The 14,433-nt window shown below is 35.4% G+C and overlaps 3 protein-coding genes across 6 annotated transcripts; 1 reads left to right on the forward strand and 2 right to left on the reverse strand.

Moving 5' to 3' along the window:
• The first annotated feature begins 576 nt into the window (after window positions 1-576).
• Window positions 577-13,851, forward strand: LOC149725877 (FAD-dependent oxidoreductase domain-containing protein 1-like). Of its 3 annotated transcripts, none has more exons than XM_089891704.1 (12): window positions 577-820; window positions 1,282-1,430; window positions 1,935-2,048; window positions 2,522-2,637; window positions 3,030-3,177; window positions 3,678-3,827; window positions 4,338-4,481; window positions 5,018-5,170; window positions 5,579-5,683; window positions 7,100-7,206; window positions 7,726-7,871; window positions 10,783-13,851. In XM_089891704.1, exons 1-11 carry the CDS (start codon window positions 622-624, stop codon window positions 7,868-7,870), a joined length of 1,530 nt encoding a protein of 509 aa, XP_089747830.1. In that variant the 5' UTR covers window positions 577-621; the 3' UTR covers window position 7,871; window positions 10,783-13,851. The 3 variants fall into 3 exon arrangements, with proteins under 3 accessions (XP_089747830.1, XP_089747831.1, XP_089747829.1); XM_089891705.1 differs by having other exon boundaries at window positions 13,352-13,851; XM_089891703.1 differs by lacking the exon at window positions 10,783-13,851 and adding an exon at window positions 8,107-9,007.
• Window positions 9,401-12,049, reverse strand: LOC149725878 (calcium load-activated calcium channel-like). Of its 2 annotated transcripts, XM_089891731.1 has the most exons (5): window positions 11,910-12,049; window positions 11,561-11,638; window positions 11,113-11,287; window positions 10,558-10,702; window positions 9,401-10,013 (listed from the first exon to the last, which is right to left on the reverse strand). In XM_089891731.1, the coding sequence occupies exons 1-5, from the start codon at window positions 11,968-11,970 to the stop codon at window positions 9,921-9,923; spliced, it is 552 nt and encodes a 183-aa protein (XP_089747857.1). In that variant the 5' UTR covers window positions 11,971-12,049; the 3' UTR covers window positions 9,401-9,920. The 2 variants fall into 2 exon arrangements, with proteins under 2 accessions (XP_089747857.1, XP_089747858.1); XM_089891732.1 differs by lacking the exon at window positions 10,558-10,702.
• LOC149725879 (Golgi to ER traffic protein 4 homolog) lies at window positions 11,980-14,343 on the reverse strand. Its single transcript, XM_089891721.1, has one exon. It carries the CDS (start codon window positions 14,046-14,048, stop codon window positions 13,101-13,103), a length of 948 nt encoding a protein of 315 aa, XP_089747847.1. The 5' UTR covers window positions 14,049-14,343; the 3' UTR covers window positions 11,980-13,100.
• Between the last annotated feature and the right edge of the window lie 90 nt (window positions 14,344-14,433).

Consider the following 14,433-nt stretch of genomic DNA (forward strand, 5'->3'; position numbering starts at 1 on the left):
GATAGATGTGTACTAGTACAGTATCTTACATTTGTAACTCCCCAAATACATATTATGTTTTATTGGGCCTCGATGTTTGCGCTCGTTAGCATCGTCTAGCGGATGAACAAAATCGTATTTATTTAATGAGGATAGCAACAGTATGGACGCATGTTGAGTTCGGATATGCGTCATTAGAAACAGATTTACGTTTGGTGCTGCTGCAAATTTGTATAAGCGCTGGCAGAGATATTGTGAGCGCAATTTGGTGCTAGTGAAGAGTCTTCCCCCCACCTTATTTGCTAACCCCTAGGCTAGGGGGTTAGGTGTTGTCGTGTTGATGGTTAGGGATTTAGTGGTTAGTAGTTAGTGGTTATAGCGGTTAGGGGTTAGTAGTTAGCAAATAAGGTTGGGGGGAAGACTCTTCACTAACACCCGAAATTTTAACACAAAATTAATTTCCAACACAAATTCCTAACTGTAATTGCTTCACAATAAATATACCATATACGGCTCTACGTTTTACTTACTTTGTTGGTCTCTCATTTTGCATTGACCTAATTAAATTTTACTAAGACTATAACAACACAGCAAAGAAAATGACATTTATTGTTTTCAGGATTGGTTATAGTAGAATATAAAATGCTTCCATTGCGTTTAAACTGTTTATGCAAACATTCTACAACTTTATTGCGAAGATTGAAACAAAAACCTCCAAAATATTTACAAATATCTCGTACTTACAAAGAACTAGCAACAATATCTCAGTTTCAAGATCATGAGGTGTACAGTATGCATAGACCCGATCCAGACATGAGGGATGGCCCTATTGTATGTCCTGGTAAATATGATTTCAACTTAGCAAATCTGCCTTCAAAACTGTAACCTAGAGGTTATAGTTTCAAGGCTTGTTGCTGCTACCATTTTGGGCGTATTCTTTAACTTAGTGGTCCCTAATAAACTGTTTAAATTGTCAACTGTACATAAAAATAACCAACCACAAAGTTACATACGTGGTAACTTGTAAGCAGGAACCAGGTGTATGAAACAGAACCTGTGTTATAACAACTGTCCTTTTGTGGTGCAGCTTATAAGATTTATGTTATTTTAACTTTTAATTTGCAAAACCTCTCTGCCATGGTAAACTACCATTAATTATTCTATGGAAGGATATACTTGTTAAACCGTTTATTCATTACCCCTAACTTTAATTCCATGTAATGTTGCATAGAGGGGTAACGGTTATTTGTTCAACTGTTTGTGCCCTATGTATATATTCCTAACTTTACTTCTATATTACAGGCAATGAAGCTGACTACTTAATACTTGGTGGTGGCATTATGGGTCAAGCCCTTGCGTTTAATATATGGAAAGCAATGGAAACAACAACCGTGCTTAAAGCTTCAAAACATTATGGATGTAAAATAGTTGTTGTGGAGCAAGACCCTAGTGTAAGTGATGTAATAATGATTATTATTGTGTCATATATTTTTCTTTATAGGTGAGTGTCCGCAGTGTGGCAGGCCTGAATAACCATCTAGAGCTTTGGCCTAGGCCCTAGTGGTTAGGCTTGTTTCAGGACTGAAAGATAACTGGCCTGGAATTATCAATTAACATATATATATTACTTGAGTTACTTATCCATGGTTGCTGCTACTATGGGTTAATGGTTAGTCGTTCGTTTGTATCAGAACTGAAGGATACCGGGTTCAATACCTAATACTGATAGTATTGACATTGTTCACAGTGTATGTGTCTTTGGTCAATACACATAAAACATAACAATCATTGCTTTAGTCAAGTTGTCACTAATGAGTTGTAGCACCCTGGGTGTCGGATAAAGGGCAAACTTTGGTCTAAATTCCTAGATCTTCTGTCAAGGACTGTAGGCTATTCAATAATCTTAAAAAACACAGCAATGTAAAATACCATTTATTTATTTCCTTTTCTTTCAGTTGCTTGAATCCTCCACAGCGTTATCAGCTGGTGGAATCCGAACTCAGTTCTCAAACCCTGCTAATATTCAACTATCCATGCTCACTGCTGAGTTTATAAGGGATATCAAAGTGGCAAGTTTGTCTTGTATATTACCTGCGTATGTCTTGTATATTATGCTACATGTTGTGCTAAAGATCATAGGTATGACATTGGGGTGTTTGGTAGGCAAAGATCAGCTTGACTACTTCCTTGACACCTAACAGCAGGGTTCAAGCAATTATACAGTAGGGTGGTGGAAGACGGGACATCTTTTAACTCTATTTTCTCAGCCCGTTTAGTAGTAAACAAAAAACATTCAAGAAATTATGAAACTATACGCCCACGACTCCCATTGACCGTTTATAATTGTTTAAAACACGATCAGGATATTTAGATATTATGTGTTAAAGGTGTCCCATCTTCCCCCACTACTATATATTGGATGTTTATTTTATTAAAAGTTATCACCCTAATTTTAACTTACAACTCTGTATAAATGTACCAATGCTTTTGCTACACAATCCCCATTAATATACAGCTATAATAAATAACCTTACATTTACAGCATCTGAGTACAGTGGATAACCAGGACCCCGATGCCCAATACAACCCACAAGGTTACTTAACCATGGCAACACAATCAGGGGCATCAAGGCTGATGAAGAATTATCAAACACAAGTGTAAGTTATCTTTTACTTGGTTAGGCCTTTAAATATATAGAAAGTATAAACACCTTTGGGTTTAAGGGCCATTATGGTTCTATTCTTTTTAATAAACTCTGATTTTGGTTAGAACTTGGCCATTACCCTGACAGTGACAGCCACATCTTATCATGTGTTTTATAACTCATGTTAAAAGCTAAAACAGCTTAACCCTGTTGTTAGGTGTCTATACAAACAAACAGAGCCAAAGTATATTGCATTCACCACATTAATCAATGAGGTTCCCTATGTTTGACAACTATGTGTGTTACTGCGTTTTAACAATGTTACCCCAGATTTTAGTCAAATTAAAACAAGTACACCAACGATTAAATGTTATACTTTATATAAATATATCCACCCTCCCGCAGTGAAACTGGTGCAAAGATCATGTTATTCACACAAGACCACCTCAAGGAAACATTCCCATGGATCAATGTAGAAGGAATTGAGCTTGCCACTTATGGCTTGGAGAACGAGGGCTGGTTTGATCCCATGATGTATGTTAACAGTTTCAAGGTAGGTGCCTGTTATTGAGGCCTGGTATATATATATATATTATTTAGGTTGAGGGTTTATATACTGTCTATATGCGGCCTAAAGTGTTGGGGTAATGGATCAACTATGACCTAAATGCTTACCTTGATACTTGGCCTAAATTCCTGTCTATTATGTCCACTGTATATCATTGTAGGTATGTATACTATATTAGTGGGGTCTAAATCTGAGGCACACCTGAGACCTATAGTGTGTTTTAATTGGGTCTAATTGGGGTAAGGGACCAATTTTGGACTAAATCCCTGGGTGTTGGGGTAGTATACCTACATCCCATGCCCCAGGTGTGTCTCACTGAAGACCTCACCCTTATAGAATAGAATCTCTATTATTGAGTGTCTATAAACTGCCTCAGTGGAGTCTACATAATAGCGCCCTGGGTGTTGGGGTAATAGTACTCCACCCAGGTCTTATTTACCCAGAGTTAAACTACCCCACGCTTATATAACACCCATTATATTTAGGCAAAGAATCCAACCCTAAACATCCACAATGTTAAAGGCAAGGTAGTCGGTTTCAAGAACATAAGAAGTGACCCTGCTTACTTGCCCAATATTGTTGTGATGGCTGATGGTAAAGAGGTTATACAGGATGAGAAGATAGAAGGGGTCTATGTAAGTGTTGCTGTGTTGCAGGGGTGTATGTAAGTGTTGCTGTGTTGCAGGGGTGTATGTAAGTGTTGCTGTGTTGCAGGGGTGTGTGTAAGTGTTGCTGTGTTGCAGGGGTGTATGTAAGTGTTGTTGTGTTTTATACCTTAATTTTAATGTTTAATTTTGCTTCTAGAAGAAAATGTTACTGTAATATCATAGAATAAAGCTGGTTGAGGTATAGGTTGGAATGTAAATTAAGCTCATATATACAAAATTAGCAATCTAATGCCCCATCATACCTACACACTATCAAAGAATTTATATAAACAAGGATAAATTGGTACCTTCAGAAAGCAACAGGCTCCAAAATCTGGTGTGGACCATGTGATAATACCTTGGACATTAGATAATGGTCCAATCCTGGCCTAAATCTTAGGACCCATGGCGCGCCACTCTATGGGCCCTCACCCATATAAAATAAAATATATAAGTACTTCTGTACTTGTTTAAAATATAACAAAACTTTCTTTTCAGATAAAAATGCCCGAGCACGAGAAACCGATCTTTGTTAAAAGTGGAACGACTGTTATATGTTGTGGTGCTATGTCCGGTGAAGTTGCTAGATTGGCTGGGGTAGGTGAGGGAAGTCCAGAAGATGGGAAGTACCTTGAATATGAGGTGGGTGGGGGGTATATAGGCAACAAACCTGGGATGGCAGGGTGGGTAGGACAACCCCCTCAAATTTTCTGTAGTAATAAAGACCTGTAGTAATAAATTAAAGTGTTTTTAGGGTGTGGTAATTAGTGTTAAAGGCCAAGTTTTTATTAGAGTACAAACAGGCGCATGGCTATTTTAGATTTTGCTTAAATAAGAGACTGATCATCTCATTAAAGTGAAATATATATATTTTATTGTACAAATGTTGAACTTGATTTTTGTCTGTTTTTTTGTGTGGCACCAGATCCTTACTGTATTTCTTTACACATAAATAGTCTTGCCGAATAGTAACAGACAAAAATCAAGTCCAACCAATTGTTGAATAAAATGTATATATTTCGTCTAAAATGGCATCATTGGTCTGTTATTCAAATAGTTTTACACAAGAATCGTTCTACTCTGAGCACCAGATCAGGGTCAGATTCACACAAAATATTACAACAGAAATAAGTCTAATATTTTTTGTACTAACCACTTTTCACAATATACCTTCCCAGTTACCAGTCGAGCGTCGTAAGCGTTACGTATACGTCGTCCACTGCCCTGATGCCCCAATGTTTGACTTCCCTTTCCTGGTTGATCCATCGGGAGCTTATGCTAGGAGAGACGGATTCGGGGGGAAATATATTTGTGGGATGTCGCCTACTGAGGTGGGTGTGTACTGGCAACATTGTGTATATATATATACGTGTGGGTTTGTATGGGAGCTACATTATATATATATATATATATATGTGTGTGTGGTTTGTGTGGGAGCTATATATATGTGTATAATATATATATATGTGTGTGTGTGGGTTTGTATGGTAACTACATTATGTATACCTATGTTCTTATATATATATATATAAGAAGATCTGTATATGAAAGAAACTTTTTCCTCGTGTGGTGGGAAACGACAGTCGTTATAACATGGGTTATCTGTTTTATACACATCGTGCCAGCTTAGAGTTACCACCTATGTAACTTTGTGGCCAATTATTGTATAAACCCTATGTTTACTTTTGTATAACCTAATCCAATATTCATAATGTTTAACACCTAATATATTTCCCTAGGAAAATGAACCTGACATCACTAACCTGGACGTTGATTGTAATTTCTTTGATGAAGAAGTTTGGCCGAGGTTGGCTCATAGGATTCCTGCCTTTGAAAAACTCAAGGTAAGATGGGGTTATGGTAACAGCAATGTAAAAAAAAAATTAGGATTAAAGCTAGGGTGCCAAAACATATAATGAAAACTTAAAGTAATGTGTTTATGGAGATTGTGGTACGTTATGTAACACAAGAGTAGTATGCCTGGCGAATGCAATATACTCTGGTTCTGCTTGTTTGTATAGACACCTAACAGCAGGGTAAAATCTGGGGTGACATTGTTACAATGCAGTTACACACATAGTTGTCAAACATAGGAAACCTCATTAATTAATGTGGTGAATGCAATATACTTTGTCTCTGCTTGTTTGTATAGACACCTAACAGCAGGGTAAAATCTGGGGTGACATTGTTACAATGCAGTTACACACATAGTTGTCAAACACAGGAAACCTCATTAATTAATGTGGTGAATGCAATATACTTTGTCTCTGCTTGTTTGTATAGACACCTAACAGCAGGGTAAAATCTGGGGTGACATTGTTAGAATACAGTTACACTAATAGTTGTCAAACATAGGGAACCTCATTAATTAATGTGGTGAATGCAATATACTTTGGCTCTGCTTGTTTGTATAAACACCTAACAGCAGGGTAAAATCTGGGGTAACATTGTTAAAATGCAGTTACATACATAGTTGTCAAACACAGGAAACCTCATTAATTAATGTGGTGAATGCAATGTACTTTGGCTCTGCTTGTTTGTATAGACACCTAACAGCAGGGTAAAATCTGGGGTGACATTGCTAAAATGCGGTTACACACATAGTTGTCAAACACAGGAAACCTCATTAATTAATGTGGTGAATGCAATATACTTTTGGCTCTGCTTGTTTGTATAGACACCTAACAGCAGGGTAAAATCTGGGGTGACATTGTTAAAATGCAGTTACACACATAGTTGTCAAACACAGGAAACCTCATTAATTAATGTGGTGAATGCAATATACTTTTGGCTCTGCTTGTTTGTATAGACACCTAACAGCAGGGTAAAATCTGGGGTGACATTGTTAAAATGCAGTTACACACATAGTTGTCAAACACAGGAAACCTCATTGATTAATGTGGTGAATGCAATATACTTTGTCTCTGCTCGTTTGTATATACACCCAACAGCAGGGTAAAATCTGGGGTGACATTGTTAAAATACAGTTACACACATAGTTGTCAAACATAGGAAACCTCATTAATTAATGTGGTGAATGCAATATACTTTGGCTCTGCATGTTTGTATAGACACCTAACAGCAGGGTAAAATCTGGGGTGACATTGTTAAAATGCAGTTACACACATGGTTGTCAAACATAGGATATTATGTGCTAAAGTTGTCCTATCTTCCCCGCCCTACTATATATATGTAATAAATGTTGTGACATTTGTGCTATATTAACAACCTACATACCAACCTAACCCTTGTACATACAGATGACATCTTCATGGGCTGGTTACTATGATTATAACACATACGATCAGAATGGTGTAATAGGACCTCACCCATACCATCTAAATCTCTACTTCCTTACTGGTTTTAGGTATGTAGTTCGTTGTTATAATATTCACATAACATAATTAGCAACAATGTTACATATGTGGTAACTCATTAGCTGGCACAAGGTACACCAGTGTTATAGCGACTGTGTTATCAGTGTTATACTTTGTTACCAGACTGTATGTAACAGAACACTCATGTTATAAAGACTGACGTTGCCCTGCAATGCGAGGATAAATAAGTTACATACATGGTAACTCCTGAGCGGGAACGAGGTGTATGAAACCCAACACCCGTGTTATAACGACTGTTGCTGCAACGCCACGCGAGGATAAATAAGTTACATACGTGGTAAGCAGGCACAAGGTGTATGAAACAGAACACCTGTGTTATAACGACAGTCGTTTTCCACCACACAAGGAAAGTTTCTTTCATATACAGATCTTCTTATATATATATATATATATATATAAAAGTACATAGGTATACACAATGTAGCTACCATACAAACCCACACACACACATATATTACCATCAAACACCTAACTCTATACCTCTACAGTGGCCATGGCTTACAGCAATCATATGGAGCAACTAAAGCACTTGCAGATCTTATAGTAAAAGGTGAAACAGACATTGATATTTCTCCTTTCTCATTCAATAGGTTTATAAGCAATCAACCATTGCTGGAAACCAATATAATATGAGGTAAGAACAAGATATCTGTTTTTAAAGGCAGGTTTAACTAGGGGTGTAGGGTTTAGTAAACAGTCTATTCTATATGGGTGAGGTTCTACAGTGAGGCATGCCATGGGACCTGGGGTTTAGACCAGAGTTGACCCATTACCCCAACATTGTATATTCTATTCTATATGGGCTTAATAATGTTTTAATAATAACATTATTATTTACAAAGTCCATATTTTTCTTTATTTTTTGACAGAATCTCTTCCAAAAATATGGCAATTGTCGCCCATCGTTTACACCTTCCAATTTCAAATTTGGTTGGGGAATTTTTCCTATGCAATTTTTATAAAAGCTGCCTAATATGCAATATATATTATGTTTCTGGTGAGGATCATTTATAGGTGTTGACTTAGGTTTAGATCTGGCAACACTGTAAATAATTTTTAGTTGCGCAACACTATTAATAGGTTTTTGTTGCACAGAACTGTAAATGGGTTTTTGTTGTGCAGAACTGTAAATTAGTTTTTATTGTTACCGAGTTTGACTGTACTTAGCAAAATGTTTATTTTTAACATATCTATCATAGCTTAATCATTATCTCATGTAAATGTATTGATGCAGCATGCTATAGCATGATGTATGTAACAAATGGCATATGTTATACTCCATATATAGGTCAAAATTTGTGTATATCTTAAATCCCATATACACCCCCAGGTCAACATTCTACCTCTGTTGTTTATTTATACGGTAGGGTGGGGGAAGATGGGACACTTTTTCATTATATTTTTTTTCCCTATTTGGTAGTAAACAAAGAACATTCAAAGAATTATAAAACCGTATCCCCACGACTCCTATAGACCAGTGCTTATTGTTTAAAACACGGTCAGGATATTTGGGTATTATGTTCTAACGTTTTCCCTTCTTTCCCCACCCTACTGTATACAAGTTAATTTGGTAATGGGAGTTTTGGACTTATTTGTGTTTTACTTTCATGTTTTATTTAGTGCCGGTAGAGTAGTGATGATATTATTTCTAAATATTTTATTTTTTATGGTGTTAGCTGAAATGGTGTTTTTATGTTGGGATGCATATGCTGACTGCTGTATTTCGTTTTGTGGATAATTGTAGCAATATATATTGGGGCTTTGTGATTATTTTGTAAGTATTTATGTTGTTGTCTGTTTGTTCTTAGGCAAGACTTCTTTAAATTTACTTAGCCCGGCTTCTGCAGCTGTTATACTTTTGAGTTTTGAGTTACATATATAAATTTGTGGGTGATTGTTTCGTGTATGGCTGACAGTTTAGTTGCCACTGAGTTGGTCATTTCCGTAAAGTATAGCCTAGTGGTTAGAGTGGGCACATTCACATCATAACCAAACGGTACCGGGTTCAATGCCCAACACTGATAGTGATATATAGACATCATATGTGTCCTGAGAAATTTAACTACAATTTCTCCAACCCAGTGGTCACTAAAGAATTGTTTAAATTATCAGCTATGCATAAAACAATTATCCAACATATATGACAAAAAATGAACAACAAAGTATTTTAGAATTAAATTTATTACATCACAAACAACACCTTAGTAACATAGTCGCATTGTGACATCATATTGCCTAAATAATCCCTTTGTTATGGACTTACATATAAGTAGCTTTGTATAATGATTATGAATATAGTTGTTACACCATAAGCACTAATTCTTATTATTATTTCAATGTAGACTAGCGGTGCAAAAAGCAATAACGATGCACTAATTCCTGGGTAGAATTTATTAATTCAATATAATGGTGTAAAAGAGCAGTTTTGAATTACAATTATTGCATAAAACGCACCAAATCCCAGTAATGAATGAAAATAGACTGTCATTGTTGCAAACTTGCAATATCCCAGTTTTGTTTTAATCTACAATAATCAGTATCCACTGCAACATAGACATTCCAGTTATAATTCAATATAATAACTTGTATTACTTTATAGTTTCATCAGAACTACGATTTTTGCATAAAACGCACCAAATCCCAGTCATAATTCAATACAACCTTAGTGGTTGGTAATAACTTGTTACTTGGTGGTTTGTGGTGGTTGAAATAACCCTCCACCCCCGTGTTTGGCTGCAGCTCGTGACGGAGCAAATCCAAGGAGTTTCTGAATATTCTAAGATAAAAAGTAAAGGTTGTATCAGTTCAGTGGTTAGAATACATAAACCCATAATGTTGGCAAATGGTACAGTACTGGTGTAATGTATTAATGGTCAGAATACATGAACTGTTGGTTAGTGGTTAGGTGTTTGATGCTCTGTATTAATACCATTGTAGCAGCAATTTGTGGATGTGCGTCCTTGAGCAAAACAACATTACTCCAACTCAGGTGTTGACTAATGGGTTGTACATTTATTGCCCAGCAACATGGCACCATGGCATAGTGGTTAGGTGTTTGCATAGTAACCGAATAATACCGGGTTCAATGCTCAATACCATTATGATTGTATGTGTCTTTGGGCAAGACACTTATCGAAAATTGCTTTTACCCTTATTGTTTTTTTTAATAATGAATTGTATCACCCTGGGTGTTGTAGTAATGGGCCAACTACGACCTAAACTCCATGCATACGACCTCATCCATATGGAATAAATTTGAAAATTAGGTATTTTACAATGCAAACACAATAAATTGTACTTTTACAGCACTTATACTTTACCTGTCTAATTGACATTGTGCATAATATATAAAGGAAAATGAATGAACAATCTGTATAATCATTCCCCATCAAACCTCTGTGTGATAAACCTTGTAATAAACCAAGCGGTACAAACGGTAACTTTGCAACAATTCTACCTTCGAACCTGTAAAAACATATTTATATCGTTAAAAACAATAGATTTTAAAGTTACATTCATTTATTTATTTTATCTCCCTTTAATAGACGCAACATTCACTGCGCAAACGAAATATTTTTCCAACCACAAGGTGCTACAACCCATTAGTGACCACTGGGTTGAAACAGTGATCAGAAGCGTCTTGCCCAAGGACACATATGTCTATCAGTATCGGACGTGGTACTTTCGGTTACAATACAAGCGCTTAACTACTAAGCCACAGCGCCAGACAACTAAAATAAATATAAACATCATATATATAGTAAGTTTTATTCCACAATTTTTATTACACAAAATACGAAAACAGACATAACCTACACAGAACTTAGGGCATTTATCCACCTCAACCTATACAAACACAATATAAATAAACCTACACAGAGCTCAGTGTTCCAAGCAACGCAGTGAAACAAAACCCGATAGCGAACATTGACTTCATGCGCACTGCCGATAAATCGCGGTTGTTACTTTTTAATTTCTCTTCTTCAAGTTCCAAACGTCGTTTCTGGTTTTTGTTGACCGACTCACCCAAGAGTTCTTTACGTTTTTCAACTGTGGTGATGTCATAATATGTTATGTGATGTCATACTAGGTTATGTGATGTCATAATATGTTAGGGGACATAGGCATGTGTAAAAAACTAGAGTATTAAAAAAAATCATAAGATGTCACTCCTATTGCATATTTTATGGTATGTTTTATTTCATACCGTGATGTTATACGTGTAAAATATAGTTATGTTATGTGACGTGTAAATCCTAAGTAACTATGTTAAAACTGGGTGCTTTTTGTAACAAATTCTAAACGTTGCTTTGTTTTAATTACCTTTTTTACTTTGTTTATCCACTTCACTTTTTAGTTTCTTGAACTTTTCGGTTCGATAAACCATAAGCCATGTTAAACCTGAGTGGAATATGGGTTATAACTGTATGAAGTTATCATATATGGACAATGTAATTCTACTCTATATGGGTGAGATCGTACAGCGATGCATAGCATGCCAAAGTTGACCCATTACAACCCATTAGTGACCACTGGGTTGGAGCAATTGGCGTTAAGTGTCTTGCTTAAGGACATTATCAGTGCTTTTTTGTTACGCTGTTAAGGTCTTTTACATTGCGATCAACATTATTAAACCTGCCAATTTAAACATAGAAATATTAAATATAATTACCTTCAGCTAGCAGAGCTGTCACAATAGAAATAAAAACAATCAACAAACTGTCCCCCAACATTTCCTAAACTTTCTACAACAGAATAAATATTGAAAATTATCCAACATACAATGTTATGTATAGCAGTACCGTGAGGTAAGACGGATAACATGGCACTTAACTTCCCATATTTTATAATCGTGTTTTAAACAATTAACAACGGTGGGAGTCGTGAAGATACGGTTTTATAATTCTTTGAATGTTCTTTGTGATAACATAGAACGAAACATGGACCATCTTACCCCAACCTACTATATAACAAACGTAAAGTTCATGAAAAAATGAATGGTTTTAGAAATTAGGATTTCAAATTTAAACAAGCAAACAAAACATTCAACAAATTATGAAAAGTTTTATATATGGGACAATTGGTTAATCTTTGAATAAATAAAAATGCCAGATATTTAATCCCAAACTCATAAAACAAGCTTAAAAGTTGTTTATTTGAATAAAAAAACAGTTGTTTTTTTGGTATTTGTTAAAATAATTAATAAGCACAAATGTAAAGCATGTTTTTTGCAGATGTTTTAAAATTTGCTAAGAAAATAAACAGATTATTTGCTTGTAATATGAGTTAGATTTAAAATATTTTACTCTTATATTTATTCAGGTACATTTAGAATTTAAATTACTTGAATTGAAAATCACTTTTTTATTTTGTTTTATTGGTATCGTTTCTTTTATGTAAACTTTTCATTAAACATATACATACACCAAATTAAAGAAACAAAAAAAATGTAGGCTACCAACAAAAATAGCTACAAAAATAATAGAAAGCTGGGTTTATCCGCGTCATAATTAAGTTTTTTGTTTCAAAATTAGCAAGCCAATGAATTATATTTGTAAATAGCCCTTCTGGTGAAAAAGATAATTTTATTACACCAATATTTTCTCTTCTATATGACGAGACATTGTTAGGATTTGCCGGTAAATGTCTTGTCTAAGGTTACGCACCCATAGTAGTAAAAGCGACAAGCCTTGGTCAAGACACTTAACGACAGACCTTAATGATGTCTCCCTGAATGCCAAATGAAATAATATAGTAAAACTAACATTTTTTACCAGAAAATCTATTTACATATTTGCTTTATTGCTATGTATTATGTTATATGTGGCAGCAACAACAGCAAAATAATCAGCAATTATAAATATTAATCCAAATCTTCAACCAACATATTTGACCCTTGACCTTTACTACCCTCTGTGACATCACTATCATCATTCACAAATAAGTTCTGCATTAAATTTTCAAAAAATCCAGGCTTGGACTGCACTGCAGGAACATCGAAATATATCTCGCCGATTTTTTCCAAGTATTTTAAAAAGGAGGCGTCCTTTTTTAATGACGGTTGATAGTTGTCACATAAAATAGTGAAGAGAATCAGCCTTCTTTCTTTTACAGCGCGCAAGAGAAAAAAGAGAAAGTTTATGATGGGGTAATTATAAGGTGGACCAGGGGATATTTTGGAGATTATTTTAGTGTAAGTATTAAACGTATCTTCTGCTGCTTTTTCACATTTAATACACAGGAGTTGTAACACCGCTTGTGTCAAGAAGAGGTCAATTTCTTCAGGTCGCCCACAAAGAATTACAAACTCTTTCAACATTTCGCCAAACTTTTGCCCGTCGTCAGAATATAGAAAATGTTGTCTTGAATCACGAAACATTTTCTCCTCCCAATAATTCATAGCAAATTTGAACCTTAAATCTTTGCTGCCAAACCTAGGCATCCCTGTACACCCTGCAGACCAAGTAATAGCTCTATTTTCAAATGTTTCCAGTTCCGGAATCTCTTTAGGCAATTTATGGTGCATTTTGCCGAGAATTTCAGCAAGGTTTGTGGTCACTTCGTGCACGTTATTTTCCAGTGATTCCAGATATAATAAACATAAATGTGCAGCACTGCCAGTCTCTTCATGCTCAAATAAATGCAATGCCCCTTTATATAGTAAGTTCCTAGCAAGATCGTGCTTGTTCTTTGCAGAATAGCGATAGAATAGCGTGTTGTACAATTGGTGCGCTTCGTATAAATCGTTACGTTCAATACTCAGCCGCAATTTTTCTTCCAGGCGTTTTACTCCACCACTGTTGTTACTCATTTTGAAATTACGGTAATACCTTTCCTAAAATAACTGTAACTGCACCAAAACAATGATAATAACGTGTATTTGTGTAGTTAAAACAAAGAGACAGGTATACATTCAAAATGAAAGTCGTTAAAACGCGCTTACAGGTCAAAACATTAAAAAAACGACAAAAAAATAATACTGATTAAAATAGGCAGCTAAATACACTATTTTCGTACTTAAAACCTTACATTTTAGGCAGTTTTGCGTTCAATTTTATTATACACGCTTCCAATTTAAAATCTACACGTTAAGTATTATGTTAGGGGATTTTATGGTTCACGAATGTTCTGTTAGTGCTTGTTGGCACTTAAAAGTTATAACTGCCAAGCCAATTATATATTAATATTTAAATGTA

Source organism: Ciona robusta, chromosome 13 (genome assembly GCF_009617815.1).
Source record: "Ciona robusta chromosome 13, ASM961781v2".
NCBI lineage: Eukaryota > Metazoa > Chordata > Ascidiacea > Phlebobranchia > Cionidae > Ciona > Ciona robusta.

Coding starts and splice junctions, on each gene's coding strand:
- LOC149725877 (XM_089891704.1), top strand. CDS start 622: ATGCTTCCATTGCGTTTAAACTGTTTATGCAAACATTCTACAACTTTA. Junction 2,049..2,521: donor TTATAAGGGATATCAAAGTG/GCAAGTTTGTCT, acceptor TTACATTTACAG/CATCTGAGTACAGTGGATAA. Junction 2,638..3,029: donor AAGAATTATCAAACACAAGT/GTAAGTTATCTT, acceptor ACCCTCCCGCAG/TGAAACTGGTGCAAAGATCA.
- LOC149725878 (XM_089891731.1), bottom strand. CDS start 11,970: ATGTTGGGGGACAGTTTGTTGATTGTTTTTATTTCTATTGTGACAGCT. Junction 11,288..11,560: donor GGATAAACAAAGTAAAAAAG/GTAATTAAAACA, acceptor ACATCACCACAG/TTGAAAAACGTAAAGAACTC. Junction 10,014..10,557: donor GCACAATGTCAATTAGACAG/GTAAAGTATAAG, acceptor TTTTTATCTTAG/AATATTCAGAAACTCCTTGG.
- LOC149725879 (XM_089891721.1), bottom strand. CDS start 14,048: ATGAGTAACAACAGTGGTGGAGTAAAACGCCTGGAAGAAAAATTGCGG.